The 15,056-nt window shown below is 43.5% G+C and overlaps 1 protein-coding gene and 1 pseudogene across 2 annotated transcripts; both read right to left on the bottom strand.

Annotated features, from left to right (window-relative positions):
* Window positions 1-9: 9 nt before the first annotated feature.
* On the bottom strand, window positions 10-1,457 carry LOC308426273 (pumilio homolog 3-like; annotated as a pseudogene). The gene has a single exon. The product of its transcript is annotated as a pumilio homolog 3-like (transcript).
* A 10,494-nt stretch (window positions 1,458-11,951) lies between these two features.
* Window positions 11,952-12,881, bottom strand: LOC308426470 (olfactory receptor 2Y1B-like; the record flags this gene model as incomplete). Its single annotated transcript, XM_080924237.1, has 1 exon — window positions 11,952-12,881. The coding sequence occupies one exon, from the start codon at window positions 12,879-12,881 to the stop codon at window positions 11,952-11,954; it is 930 nt and encodes a 309-aa protein (XP_080780363.1).
* Window positions 12,882-15,056: the final 2,175 nt, after the last annotated feature.

The raw sequence follows: 15,056 nt of genomic DNA, 5'->3' as shown, positions 1-15,056 counted from the left end.
ATTTGAGAACTAGGTGTCCCGCAGGACGCTCAGCAACTGGAAGCTCTCTGTCCTTGTCAAACTGGTGAAGGAATCCATAGCAGGCTGAACATCTCTGATGATCTCTGGCACCGTGTGGGCGGGATCTCTGGGACTCAGCAAGGACAACAGGACTTTCCTTCCATATTTGTCATTAACTAAGTTGGGCAAGGAACTGATGATTTCTGACATGATTATCTGCTTCACAAGCTTAGTGTCATCGGTACAATCCAATGCTGCCAGCAGAACCAAGTGAGAGTATTGGCCATTAGCCACCTTCTCCACGTACGTCTTCATTGTTTTCACAACACTTTCCTGTCCTTGGGTGTACCATGCCACAAGCAGTGCACGGCCACTCTGGCGCCATCATGTGTGTGGGCCAGGTACACCACTGCTTCCCCGATGGCTTCAATTAGTTCTGATCGAAGCTTTGAGGGTGCATAAGTAAAAAAGTCCAAGACCTTATGAACCAATGAGTGCGTAATCACGGCTTCCTTCTGAGCCATCGGAGCCAGAATGAGGTTCATTTCATCCACGATCAGCGCCAGCTTTCCTGGCTGCACCTCTAGCACCTTTCCCGGAGTCGGGTGGTCTGCTGACTTGTAAAGCTGAAGTTGTTTCCATAGAGCTCCTCTGTCAGCATGTTCCTCTGCTCCAAAATGGCTTTGTCGCTGCATGCATACTCCACAATGGCCGCCGCCTCTGGATGCCGCAGCATCTTCCTCACACGCCCTGTAAAACTTCGGATTATCTCTGCAACCTGTGGTTTCCTTCCATACATGAGAAATTTCTTTACAATATTCCTGGAATATTTGTCCTTACTTAATTCAACCAAGTCGCCTTGCAGTTCTTGGAAAGCCTGCTTCCTCTGCTCCTCATTCCCAGACTGAATGAAGCACTGGATCACTCGAGTTGAGTCATGCGCAAAGGCGATAGTTTTAATTTTCCCTTGAATCAGCTTCTGCAAATCACTCATGAGCTTCACCCGTTTTTCTTTGTCACAATCTTTTCTCCTCAAGCTCTCCCAGATGTGCTTCGCTCGAACCACGATGTCATAGTTGGTCTTGTCACTGAGCTGCCTTCAGCTCTTTCTTCTTCTTTTTGAAGTCATCCCACTTGGGTTTCTTAGCTGCGGATTCATCACTTTTACCATCTGGCTGGAATTTCCGCTTCCGGTTGAATTTATTTGCCTTCTGGAATTTGTCCTTCGGGCCTTTGCCCCCTTGTGGCTAGTTCTTGAACTGCTTCACACCTTTCTTGCCAGGTTTTGTGGTTCCTTTCTCAAAGTTCTTAGATGTAACTTTAGGTCCGCCTTCCTTAACAGCTTTCCTTGGGAATGTCTTTGAAGAACCAGACTCACTGGTTTTATGAAATCTATTCTTTCCCTGTGATGTCTGTGGACTCTTTCCTGTAAATTTTTTCTTCCCTTTGGCTTCCATCACAGCACTTCGCACACGTGGGGCAGAAGCTCGCCGGCTTTTACATGTTCAATAGTGTCCGAGGGTTCAGCCCCCAGCGTGATGGGCTTCACAAAAATCTGCATCGGGGCAGCAGCTCCACCCACGATGGCGGATCGAAAAGGAAGGACCATAATTATTTTTTAAACTCAGCCACACTCAGTTTTTTTTTTTTTTTAACCTTATCTGGTGAGACGAGTCAAAGTTTTGTCTCTTGAAAGTCACAGTGATGCTGTCTTTGTTGGATTGTCTTAATCGTCCAGTAGCTTGAGTATCAACCGTAGAATATTCATCACTATACTAGATACTGAAGTTAATTCTCCACCAGTGGGGTGCAAAGGTTTCTGTTGTAATGTCATTTCTTAAACATGCTAAAACATCCTGAGAAAACGCATCTTAAGGGAGAAAGGTTTGGTTTTGGTCACAGTTCCAGGTTATGGTTCATCAACAGGGGGAAGTCACAGTGGAAAGAACCTGAGGTCACATCACAGCTGTGGTTAGGAGCAGACAGAATAGGATGCACGTGTGCCTGCTGCTGAGCTTCCTTTTTCTACTCTTAGACAGTCTAGAACCTAGACCCAGGAATGATCCTGGCCATGGTGCTCTGTCTTCTTACGTCAATCAACCAAAATAAGGAAAAACCCCCCTTACAGGCGTGCCACTGGTCTCACGGAGACCCTGCGTCATGGAGACTGTCTTTCTACATGATCCCAGCATGTGTCAAGTTGACTGTTAAGGCTGCCAGAGGTTTCTCTTCTCATCCTACAATCACAGGTCTTTTCCACAGCAGACATTCTTACTAGAGTGATTTATGTGCTCGTGGTATAGTTGGTGTGTGGGTCTCTGATGGTCAATGTGTTGATCATTTGTCATTTATTTGTAGGGCCTTTATATTTCTTTTTTGCCAGAAATTTCTAACCAGGTCTATTTTTAAATTTTAATTTGATTATTTGTTTTTTTTTTTCAAATCAGGATTTTGAAGAATATGGTATACTCTATGTATCAGCATTTAATCCACTGAATAATTTAAATTTTTATCTAATTTCACAGATTGTCTTTTTATCTTGTTAGTTGTTTATTTGACATGATTCCATTTGTCTCATTTTGGATATGATTGTTGTGATTTTAGGGGTCATGTTCCCATGCCTTGAAGTGCTTCCCCCCCCCTGTTTTCTACCAGTAGCTTTATTCTTTATGGTGGCCTATTTAAGTCCTCAAAGACTGATTTGGTTTGACTTTTTCTGAACTGATCCTCTTGGTAACTAGTGAGGGACAGGGGTCTATTTTCACTTCTCCGCATGTGGATATCTAATGTTCCTGGCATGTGCCACTGTCACAGAACAGCCGTACAGAGAAGTGTGGGTTTACGTCTTGGACATCTACTTTGTTTTATTGGAACAGATTATGCTCTTATGCAAGAGCCACACTGCTTTGTCCATTATAGCTTTGTAGTATATTCTAAAGTCAGACAGTGTTACAGCCTCAGTTTTCTCTTCTAAGTCAGCTTTGGGTGCACAGGGGTTTTGGCATTCCACACAGGCTTTAATATGGCTTCTTTAGCAAGGTTTGTGTAAATAATATTCTTAAAGTATTTATTTGTTTTGGCAGTTAGAAAAGAGGTACTTTTATTGTTGAAATTATAACCAGGCCATTTTCCATTTCCTTCCTCTAAACCCTCCCATGTTACCTTCTCTTTTAAATTAATAGTCTCTTTTTTCTCTAATTGTTGTTTTATGTAAATAACATTTTCAAAATAAATATTTGAATATGTTTTTCTAAATACATAGATTCAACCTGCACTTGTAGATTCATTTTATACATATGCGTGCATGAATGTGCATCATACGCATACATGTTCCTATGCTGGACAGAAGAGGGGGTCAGATCCCTGGGGACAGGAATAGCGGTGAGCTGCTATGTGGCTGCTGAACGTAGGTCATCTGCAAGAGCAAAAGGACTCCTGACCACTGACCCAGCTCTCCAGCTGTTTCTCCTGACCACTGACCCAGCTCTCCAGCTGTTTCTCCTGACCACTGACCCAGCTCTCCAGCTGTTTCTCCTGACCACTGGCCCAGCTCTCCAGCTGTTTCTGACACTTTGGGACAGGATATCTGGACGCTTGGCTGCCCCTGAATGGATGTGTATCAGAGGATGGATGACCTTGAGCTTCTGCTTCTCTTGCCTCTGCCTCCAGGCTGCTGAGACTGCGCCACACCCAGCTTTGGTGGTTCTGGGGTTCTGGGTACTGATTCTAGGGCTTCCTGCATGCTAGAAAAGCACTCTTTCAACTCAGCTGCATTCTCAGCCTGTTATCCGTATTTTATAGGAATTGAATAGATCCAACAGAGTCAATCTAAGCATTGCTTTCAGCAGTATGGACTTTTGAGGACTTTGGTTATTTTCTGCTTTCCCATTTTGTGTGTATCCTCAATTTCTTTCCTTAATCCTTTATAGAAGCCTTTAACTATTTTGTTAAGTCACTTGTAGGCATCTTTTTGGTAACCATCATAACCAGTATTTCTTTCTTTTATTTCTGCATCACAGCCTGGGCTGCCTTGAAACTCACCCTGTTGCCAAGTCTGGCCGCAAACTCACAGAGATCCACTTGCCTCTTCCTCTCAAATGCTGGGATTAAAGTCACGCACTACCACTGCCTGGCCTTCTATGAATATCTGAGTAATTAGTAGCCTAACTACTAACTTTTTTCCCTGCAAAAGGCCTGAGAGGCACAGGGACACCGGACAGGGAGCTAGCCTGAGACAACCTCCAGGAGGCACAGGGCACCGGACAGGGGGCTAGCCTGAGACAACCATCAGCCTGACACCAGGTAGACCTACATGGACTCTCAGGATGAGCAGCAAGTGGGAGACTAGAAGAATCTTGCCTGGGACTGCATCCCTGTGTAGGAGTGAGACAGAGACAGATAACCCTTGCAAGGGACCACTCAGGTTGGGCCATGTGAGGAATGAACTCCAGATGACTGTCACCACAGGACAAAGACAAGGGAGCTAGCCTGAGGTCGCTACCAGTCTGGCACCAGGCAGACCCAGAAGGGCTTTCAGGATGGGGAGCAAGACAGGAACTGCAAGAATCTTGCCTTGGACATTGGCTCTGGGTAAGAGTGAACCCAAGACAGATGACCCTTGCAATGGGCCACTCAAGTTGGGCTCTGTGAGGAGCCTGGCACCATGGGGCCCAGACAAGAAACCCAGCCTGAGATTACCACCAGTCCAATGCCTTGCAGGCTCAGGGGTGGGGCAGACCATGACCAAGATGATCCCAGCCCAATGCCATAATGTACGAGAGGGGCATTGCACTCCTGAGAGTACTCCTGAGATGGCCCATGGCATTCAGAGATCTCGGGCACCACTAAGAGTAAGAACAAGAGCAAGAGAGCTTGGTAGAGGACGGAAGAGAAAGAAACAGAAGGACGCAGGCACAGTGAAGAGACGCAGACCTGCAGACTTGGAACAGCCTGACGTCAGTGGTCAATGATGCCGCCTGAGTCCACGGCCTGTGCTGCCAGTGGGGGACACATCTGAGTCTGTTGCCCTGCAACAGCTGGGGTCTGTTACCATCAAAGGCCAGACAGACATCCCTGGTCTGTGTTGCTACCTGGGAAGATGTTAATGTCAGAGGTCTGTGCAGAACTACCCCGCCCCTCACTGGGCCCTGGAGACATGAAAGCTGGAAAGCTGACCACACCCTACCTAGCTTCAGAACTTGGGAGGGCAGGCCCTACACCTCACCTAAACAGCACAGGAGGGCTGATCCTGACAACAGCCAGCACCAAGGACGTGAGAGTGGGAGGGTTCGTGGACTGACCAGCTTAAATACCCCTTAGGCACAGATTTCAGGCTTTCAATGGGCCCATTTCAACATCTGCCCCATCGAGGAAGTGCTGGAGTGTGTGAAGGTGCTGATCATACGGATCCAAAGCTACAGGATCTCCAAGGCACAACAAAGGATGTCTGAGAGGAGTCCCAGTGAGGTTCCAGTATTGATAAAGTACAGAAGCCAGAGGCCTTGTATCAGACCAATAAGTCATTGCAATGAACATTTGCAAGTAAAGAAGTGTAGACCAAAGGGTGTACTGTGGGATACACTGTGACACACTACAACTTTTACAATGAGACTTTTATTTTTTCTTTGTTGGGGGTTGTTGCATGAGTGGAGAGCAGGTATGAGGGGAGAGGGAGATGACTGGTATTGGGGTGCATAACGTAAATTCACAAAGAACCAATAAAAGGTTAGAAAACTTGATATAATTTTATTTAAAATGTGTTGGAATTTTAAATTTCATGGCTTATCATATGATCTCCGCTGGAGAATGGTTCATGTACTGTTGATAAATATTGTCTGCTGTTGTATGAACTATTCTGTGGATACCTATTAGGCCTACCTGTGTTAGGGTAAACTCTACATTTCCATAAGTGCACAGCTAGGACTCTGTGTAGTATTACATATGAGTCCATCTTTCCATTTAGATATATTGATGCATGTTTTTATATGTCTGCTCTGATGTTAATTTCATATAAATTGGTGCATATCTCTAATTCTAGCATTCTAGACCACTGTGGGCTGGTCTCAAACTGATGTTTCAGTCTCCTGAGAGTCGGGACTGCAGGCACCAGCTTTGGCTGGCTTCTTGTGTCTTTGTATGATCTTCATAGAAGTCTATGTTCATTGTAGGAGATGAGTTCATTCTAAGGAACACATAACATCAAGTCATTCATCCTGTGTCTTTTAATTGGAAAATTTATAGCCAAGCTGTCTGCAGATGATCTCTTTATACCCATTAGTAAATTAGCTCTTTGTTGGACTTCTTCCTTCCTCTCTTAGGCCTTTACTTCTTTGTAACTAGGTGAATGTACTCTATTAGTGTGTTATTACCTTTATATCATTTTTGGCTTCTCTGTTATAAATAAATAAATATATATAGATATTTCCTTTGTGGTAACCACAAGTTTGCAAAGATTGTTCTTATTATGACATTATTTTGAAGCAATGACATCAGAATGTGCACATAAAGGTAAAGACAAAAAATTAATATAAATAATCATAAAAATATAAAAATTCTATAAAACACTAATATAAAAACTCTGTGCATTACATTTCACACTTTGGATTTTACAGACTTCTCTTGCACATTTTTTCCCATATTACATAGTTATTTTTAGTTTCTATACATGATTGACCATCACAGCATTTTAATAATATTAGAATATTCTGAATTTGTAATTTCACTCTTACTAGTGATTTAAACCCCAGGATTGTCCTCTTGGCTGTTGATGCCTAGTTTCTGGAGAGCAGAGAACTTTCAGAATTTTGCATAGGAAAGTTATGTGGCACTATATTTAATCAGCTTCTGTGAGTCTGGAAGTGTCTTCACCCATTTTCTTTTCTAGTGTGCTAGGAGGGCACCTCACCTAGACCTATGTCTCAGTTGATGTCACCTCAGGTCAAAATATAAATCGGTCCCATATTGGCACAGGTTTCTACGTATCACTGGGATAAGTCTGTAGCTCTATCTACGGTGGCCTGGTTTTGGCTGGGCTGCATTATGCTGGCAGAAGGTGGGTGAAGTAGTTCCTCGTCTGCAGGGCTGATGCTAAACCAGGCCTGCCCCAGGTCTGATCATCGCCGAGTCCTGTTCGGTGGGAGTGGAGGCACACTAGAGACGATGAGCACAAGTGGGCACCTGACTTCTTGTTACAGCTGCCTGACTTGGGAGCAGACCAAAAGCTCTCTGTAGACCAGAGGGACCGTTGATATCTTCTTGGTGACATCACTGTGATAGCTTTGTACTGAGCTCAAAGCCAAATGTAGTTTGTACTTCTGGCTGCCCAGCAGGCAGAGTGTTGGCTATGCCTCTTTGTTTATGATTAGGAGCAGTAGGGAATAGTCCCCTATCAATTGTGTTAACGTATCTTTGGGGATTTTTCTGGAGATGCAAGGGTTACAGGGCTCCTTACAGCACCAAGGTTGGCTGGGTGGCTCAGTACTAGGTTTCTAGGCTAAATACAACTTAATTCCTCTCTCCCCTCTAAGTGGAACTCATCTTTGTGCTGCTTGCAGTCAGGAGCAAAGTTCTACAGACAACACTTCCCCTCTCTCTCTCTCTTCCCCCCTCTCTTTCCCCCTCTCTCCCCCTTTCCCCCTCTCCCCCTTCCCCCTTTCCCCTTTTCCCCTCTCCCCCTTCCCATCCACTTCTCCCACCTCCCCCTCTCCCCCTCCCCCTCTCATCCACTTCTCCCCCCTCCCCCTCTCCCCTCCCCCTCTCATCCACTTCTCCCCCCTCCCCCTCTCTCCCCTCCATCTTCCCCCTCCATCTTCCCCCTCCCTCTCCCCCTCCCTCTCCCCCTCTCTCCTCTCTCTCCCTCTCTCCCTCTCTCTCCCCCTCTCTCTCCTCTCTCCCATCATCCATTATACTAACCCTAGGCTTTCATCTGGCTTCTGCAGCTGTTACAAAGTATCAAAAATCATTTGTTCAATGAATAAGTTTCCAACTGTGAGACAGTGATGATGAAAAGATCCTCATTACCCTCTCGCTGTCTCCAGTAACCATACCTGTGCATTAAATCATTAAATACATGGGGTGAAATGACACTGGGGAACTTCACCTTTAAAAAATCCTTTAGCTAAGGATTGTTTGGACTTTATATGACTGCCACTAGAAGTGGCTGTCACTAGAATATTTTGTTTCTCCAAAATATTCTAAATATTCTCTAAATATTCTAAATATAATATACATATACACATTGTCTTAGTCAGGGTTTCTATTCCTGCACAAGCATCATGACCAAGAGGCAAGTTGGGAAGGAAAGGGTTTATTCAGCTTATACTTCCACATTGCTGTTCATCACCAAAGGAAGTCAGGACTGGAACTCAAGCAGGTCAGGAAGCAGGAGCTGATGCAGAGGCCATGGAGGGATGTTACTTACTGGCTTGCTTCTCCAGGCTTGCTCAGCCTGCTTTCTTATAGAACCCAGGTTTACCAGCTCAGGGATGGCACACCCACAGTGGGCTGGGCCCTCCCCCCTTGATCACTAGTTGAGAAAATGCCTTACAGCTGGATCTCATGGAGGGATTTTCTCAGCTGAGGCTCCTTTCTCTGTGAAACTCCAGCTTGTGTCAAGTTGACACAAAGTCAGCCAGTAAAATTGACCCCTCATCAACTTGACACACAAACACATCACTATTAAGCCTTAACCTTTTCTTATACATCCCCAAGATCTAAATAAACTTAAGAGTCCCACAGTCTTTACAAAGTCTTACATATTAAAATTTCAATATTTTTTTAAAATCCAAAGTCTTTTTCCTGTTCAAAGTCTCTTTACTGTGGGCTCCACTAAAATACTTTCTTCCTTCAAGAGGGAAAAATATCAGGGCACAGTTACAATCAAAATCAAAATCAAACTTTAACCATTTAATGCCTGGGAATTCACTTACAAACTTCTGGGCTCCTTTAAGGGCTTGGGTCACTTCTCCAGCTCTGCCCTTTGTAGCACACACTTGTCTTCTAGGCTCCAGCTGCCTGTTCTCCACTGCTGCTGCTGTTCTTGGTGGTCATCTCATGGTACCAGCATCTTCAAAACACTGCTGTCTTCTGCTGCAAACAGGCTTCACCAATAGCCTCCCATAGGCTCTCTTCATGGTTCTTCAACTCCTTTGCATGACCCCTTCAGTCCTGGGGCATTAATTGCAACTGAGGCTGAACCTTCACCAATGGCTTTCTATGGCCTCTCCTAGTGCTCAACCTCAGCTGCTCTTCATGACCCCTTCATTCCTTCAAAACCAGTACCACCTGGGTCACTCTTACACATTACCAAGTCCAACCACAGCACAAGGTACAACCTTGGCTGTCTTTGGAACACAGCTTCTTTGTGTTCTCAGAAAACACTTTCCAGAAGATTTCACCTCAATGATGCTGGTCTCTTCTTAATCACCACTAATTTCTTAGCTCCAGCTGACCAGCATCAATAGTCCCAGTAATGCAAAGGTTTTGCTTTAGTAGTTTTGGTATCTTGTTTATCACAGCTGATTCTTCAGCTGCAGTTAACCAAAACCGCAGGAATTTTACAATCAAAACAGCAACATCCCTGATAAGAGTCTTTAGTCTTCCCTCTGAAATTTCATAAGCCAGGCCTCCATCTTCTGCACTGTTCTTAACATTGTCTTCCAAGCTCCTACAGAACGTCTCACAGAGCTCTTAACATCATAATGGCTCTTCTAGCTCAAAGTTCCAAAGTCCTTCCACAGTCCCCCCCAAAACAGGGTGAGGTTGGTACAGTTATACCCCACTTCTGGTACCAATTTGTCTTAGTCAGGGTTTCTATTTCTGCACAAACATCATAACCAAGAGGTAAGTTGGGCAGGAAAGGGTTTATTCAGCTTATGCTTCCACATTACTGTTCATCACCAAAGGAAGTCAGGACTGGAACTCAAGCAGGTCAGGAAGCAGGAGCTGATGCAGAGGCCATGGAGGGATGTTACTTACTGACTTACTTTCCCTGGCTTTCTCAGATGCTTTCTTATAGAACCCAGGTCTACCAGCCCAGGGATGGCACCACTCACAAGGAGCTGGGCCCTCCCACCTTGATCACTAGTTGAGAAAATGCCTTACAGCTGGATCTCATAGAGAAATTTCCCCAACTGAGGCTCCTTTTTCTTTGTGATAACTCCAGCTTGTGTCAAGTTGACACAAAACCAGCTAGCACACACATCACATGTAATATATAAATCATATATACATATATGTGTATATACATACATACACAATACATACATGTATAGATACTATAAATACACACATATATGCACACACACACGGAAACACAAAATTTGCTCTTCCTCTCTTTCTCTTTTTTTCTCTCCTTCCCTCCCATGCTACTATTTTGTTATATTTTTTCTTCCTATATCATCTCTCTAGGTGTATTGTTTTTATTTTTGTGTTTTTTCTGTTCTCTCTCTTTTCACTTGGTAAATAATTTTTGTATGTACAAGTCATTAGTTTTACTTTCATTTAAAATTTGTGTATGATGATGATGTGTACAACTATATAGTACATTGTAATAATTTAAACATGCATGGTACATGAAATCATCAAATCAGAGTAATTTGGATTTCTGTGGACTCAAAAGTATTTATTTATTTATTTTGACTGGATATTTTCTTTACTTACATTTCAAATGTTATCCCCTTTCCTGATTTCTCTTTTGGAATCCCCATATCCCATCCCACTCTCCCCTGCCTCTATGAGAGTGTTCCCCGACCTACCCACTGCCTCCCACTCCCCTCCCTGTCGTTCCCCTACACTGGGGCACCGAGCCTTCACAGGACCAAGATCCTCTCCTCTCACTGATGCTTGATAGAGCATCCTCTCCTACATCAGCAGCTGGAGCCATGGGTCCCTCCATGTGTACACTTTGGTTAGTGGTTTAGTCTCTGAGAGCTCTGGGGGTTTGGTTGGTAATTATTATTGTTCTTCCTATGGGGTTGAGAACCCCTTCAGCTCCTTCAGTCCTTTTCCTAATTCCTCCATTGGGGTCCCCATGTTTAGTTCAAAGAATGGCTGTGAGCATCAGTCTCTGTATTTGTCAGGCTCTGGAAGAGCATCTCAGGAGACAGCTATATCAGGCTCCTGTCAGCAAGCACTTTACAGACTCAACAGTTTTGTTATTTCTTTGTGTTGAGGTTCTTCTATTTCATAATTTTGAACTGTGTAATGGGATTTGAAACATAGTCATATTTCCAGGACATAGAAAATGAGAATGTCTTCCATATAAGTGAATTTTTGTAACTATTAGTCAACTAGTTTCTGCCTATGTCACCATTACCCGCAGGCCTGCAGCGACCAGTGACCAATCCACCACTCCCATTGCGCCAACATTGTAAATATCACTGTATGATTAAGAGGCTCTGCTGTTTGACTTTCTCTGACTTGCTTATTTCACTTACTTTAACATCATCCAGTTCTTACTACATCGCTGACTATAAAAGAACTTCATCTCTGTATGACTGATGGATGTTTTATTGCGTATAGGGACCACATTTTCTTTGTCCACTCAATGAAGGATATGATAATGCTAACGTTGCTGGTACATCACCATCTGCAGGGCATGACACGATGAATGACAATTTGGGAAAGTGTAGCTATTCTGAATCTGATCTTCTTTCACTATCAGCTGTGCCTAGAACCCATGTCTCTAGAAGAGTCACCATATCTTACACTCAAACTCATTCCTTTGCAAAGTTAAGACAGAAATCACCGAGCTGCACAATGCCTTTGAACACGATGCGAGGATGATTGTCATGAGTTCACCACTATCGACTTCCAGGCAAGAAAGGAAATGAAACTATGAGGTTGGGGAAGGGTGACTGCCAAGTCCTTGCTGAAAGAACCTAGGTGAAAGTCCTTGGTGTTTTAGAATATAAGTGTTATCACACCACACTCAATTGCTCCCTTTCTCTCCTTTAGTCTGTGCCTCTCCCTAGCACCTTCCACAGAGCCCCCTTCACATCTTTATTCCTCAGGGTATAGATCAGAGGGTTGAGCATGGGGGTGACGATGGTATAAAACAGGGCAAAAAATTTTCCCTCCTTCTCAGAATACCTGTGGACAGGTTGGAGGTATGTGGAGATGGCTGGGCCATAAAACATGGCAACGACAATGAGGTGAGATGCACACGTCCCGAAAGCCTTTCTGCGACCAGCCACTGACTTGATGTTCAGCACTGCCCTGGCAATGTGAGCATAAGAGCCTAGAATGAGCAGTAAAGGACACACTAAGATTATGACCCTGGCCACAAACAAGTTGACCTCTGTTCCCCCCGTGTCCTCACAGGCCATCTTCAGGAGAACAGGCAGCTCGCAGAAGAAGTGATTCAGTCGGTGTCCACAGAGGGGCATGGCCATCACGAGGCTTGTCTGAACCAGAGAGTTCACAAGGCCTCCCACCCAGGAGAATACAACCAATGCCCTGCAGAGGACGGGGTGCATCATGGTTGTGTAGTGTAGTGGGCGACACACGGCAGCGTAGCGATCTATAGACATTGCTACCAAAAGCACACACTCAGTGCCTCCCAGTGAGAGCACTATGAACAGCTGGGCCACACATCTTCCAAAGCTGATGGTCCTGTCAAGTCCAGAGAGACTGAGCAGAAGCTGAGGCACGGTGCTGGCGGTGTAGCAGAGGTCCAGGAAGGAGAGGTGTGAGAGGAAGTAGTACATGGGTGTGTGCAGGCGGAGGTCCAGTCGAGACAGAATGATGATCACAGTGTTGCCAAAGAGAGTCAGAGAGTAGAAAATAGAAAGGAAGACAAAAAAGACGGGTTCTAGGTGAGGCCAGTCTGAGAAACCTACTAAAATGAAGCCCTCTTCTGAACTGATGTTCAAATATTCCATTGTCTTCCACCTGCACAAACAGAAGACAACTCAATGCTATTTATTTATGGAGAACATTAATTATTTTAAAATTCATCAAGATTACATATTTTGAGTTGCTACTCTGGGCAATTTTGTTGAGTCTTCCATTCCATTTCCCCCCTGAACCCTCCAATCCATAAAAGTATCTTGTTATCTTTCAAAGCAATTATCTTTATTCTTTTTACTTGTTATAATTATTTCTTCTCATCTATCTATCTATCTATCTATCTATCTATCTATCTATCTATCTATCTATTTATCTATCTATCTATCTATCTATCACCTCTTCCTTAGCCTGGAGGTTACTGAGTTGACAGTGGCGTGGTCTCAGATTCACCTAATTCTTGATGTTTGTTCTATGACTTTTGTCAGGTTCAGTCCTCTGGTCAGTCCTCTGGATATGATGCTTCCTTGTCTGAAAGAAGAGATGCATCCTTGTGGCACTGACTGACATCAGTATCCTGAAGCAGTAAAAAATCCAGAGTGTGTGGTTTGCGTTAAAGTTCTGTGTTGTTCTGACTTCCTCTCTTTTCTGGTCTCTGAGATAGTCTGTTCAACACTTGAGATAAAGAACTAAGCTGTCTGAGTTTGCGAGTCTGACCTCTGGGTTCTTATTTTTCATCTCTTGCTTGATAAATATGGTCAATGGACCAATTCTTTGAGTCCTGACCTGCTTCCATTTGTCCCAAAAGACTAAGAACCAGGTGACTTTCTTCTGGGAAGAAACACATACATTCATTTTGATGAACTTCAATAGTTTCTTGCCATTGCAACTAAATTTTTTTTTTCATATTTTGTCACAAGAGTTCTTTGGAACTTTTATTCTCATTTGAGACCCAATCTGCTTGGAAATAGCCAAAGTGTGAAAATGCATACCAATGTCTTCTTTAATGTCACACACACACAAAAGATAAACTCATGGTGCCTTTCCATGACATGTGGATCTTAAATAACATTGTTTCGAGTGAAACATTGAATATTTCATAATCTGTGAGAAATACTTTAGCTTGATAAAAATGTATGTGTGTATGTGAGTGTTTTGGCTGTATGTACGTCCATAGACCATGTGCATACCTGGTGCCCACAGAGGCCAGAGGAAGGCGTCAGACTCTCTGGAACTGTGGCTGTTCATGGTTGTGAGCTGCCATGTGGGTGCTGGGAACTTTATTCTGGTTCTCTGCAACAGCAACAAAAACTGCTGAACCATCTTCACTACCCAATAATTTATTTTTTAAAAACGAATCCTGAAGATTAAGTACAAGCACATTTAGATAGCTAAGGAAATATGGCATTAAAATTGCTTTTCTTTAGAGATTGTTGTGCTAATAGCTAAACAAAGGCACAAGATTTTAGGTGTTCAATGTAGGGAATCTTTGTTTTCTTAATTAGAGTTGTTTTTATGTATTGTATTTATTTTATTGTTATTATCAGTGGACTACTTTCCTTTTCTCTTAATTGTCTATAAAAACATAATTTACTTTTGTGTGGTATTTGTATCTTAAGATTTAGCTGAATTCTTTTATTATTTCTGTTAGTTTTAAAAATTTCATCTAGTTTCCAGCATGCTGTTTACCAATGGCTCTCGGCCTGTGGTGGTGAAATAGTGGCTCTTAGCCTGTGGTGAAGACCCCTTTGGGGGTTGCATATCAGAAGCAAAATCATAGCTATAAAGTAACAACAGAATAATTTTACAGTTGGGTGTCACTATAGCACGAGAAACTGTGATAAAGGTTCTCAGCACTAAGAAGGTCACAAATTAGGAATGTTTCAATGGTCATGTCATTTTCAAACAGTCGATTTTACTCCATCCTATTTAAACTTTCATCATTCATTTGTCTGTCTTGTGGAAACTGGATCTACACGTGCAGAAAGATCATTGCCACCTTACGTGCAGATAGCGACTGGAGGGGGTTATATAGTTTTATTTACAACACCCCAAACTGAGTAGAAACAATGATGGGCTTCATCCTGAAGCTGGTTTTGACACAATTTCTTTTAAATCTGTGCTTGTGAACACACTTGAAACCCAGTGTAACTCACAGGCTCTGAGTGGTCTTGATGTAGATTCTGCAGTTGTGGCCGCTGTCCTGCTAGCTGTTGCTGGTGCTGTAAGAGACTGCACACATCTGGCAGAGGCTATGTGGGAAGCCTCTG

Source organism: Micromys minutus (genome assembly GCF_963924665.1).
Source record: "Micromys minutus genome assembly, chromosome: 10".
NCBI classification, from domain to species: domain Eukaryota; kingdom Metazoa; phylum Chordata; class Mammalia; order Rodentia; family Muridae; genus Micromys; species Micromys minutus.
The sequence above is the reverse complement of the archived record's forward strand: the minus strand, read 5'-3'. Positions and strand labels throughout refer to the sequence as shown.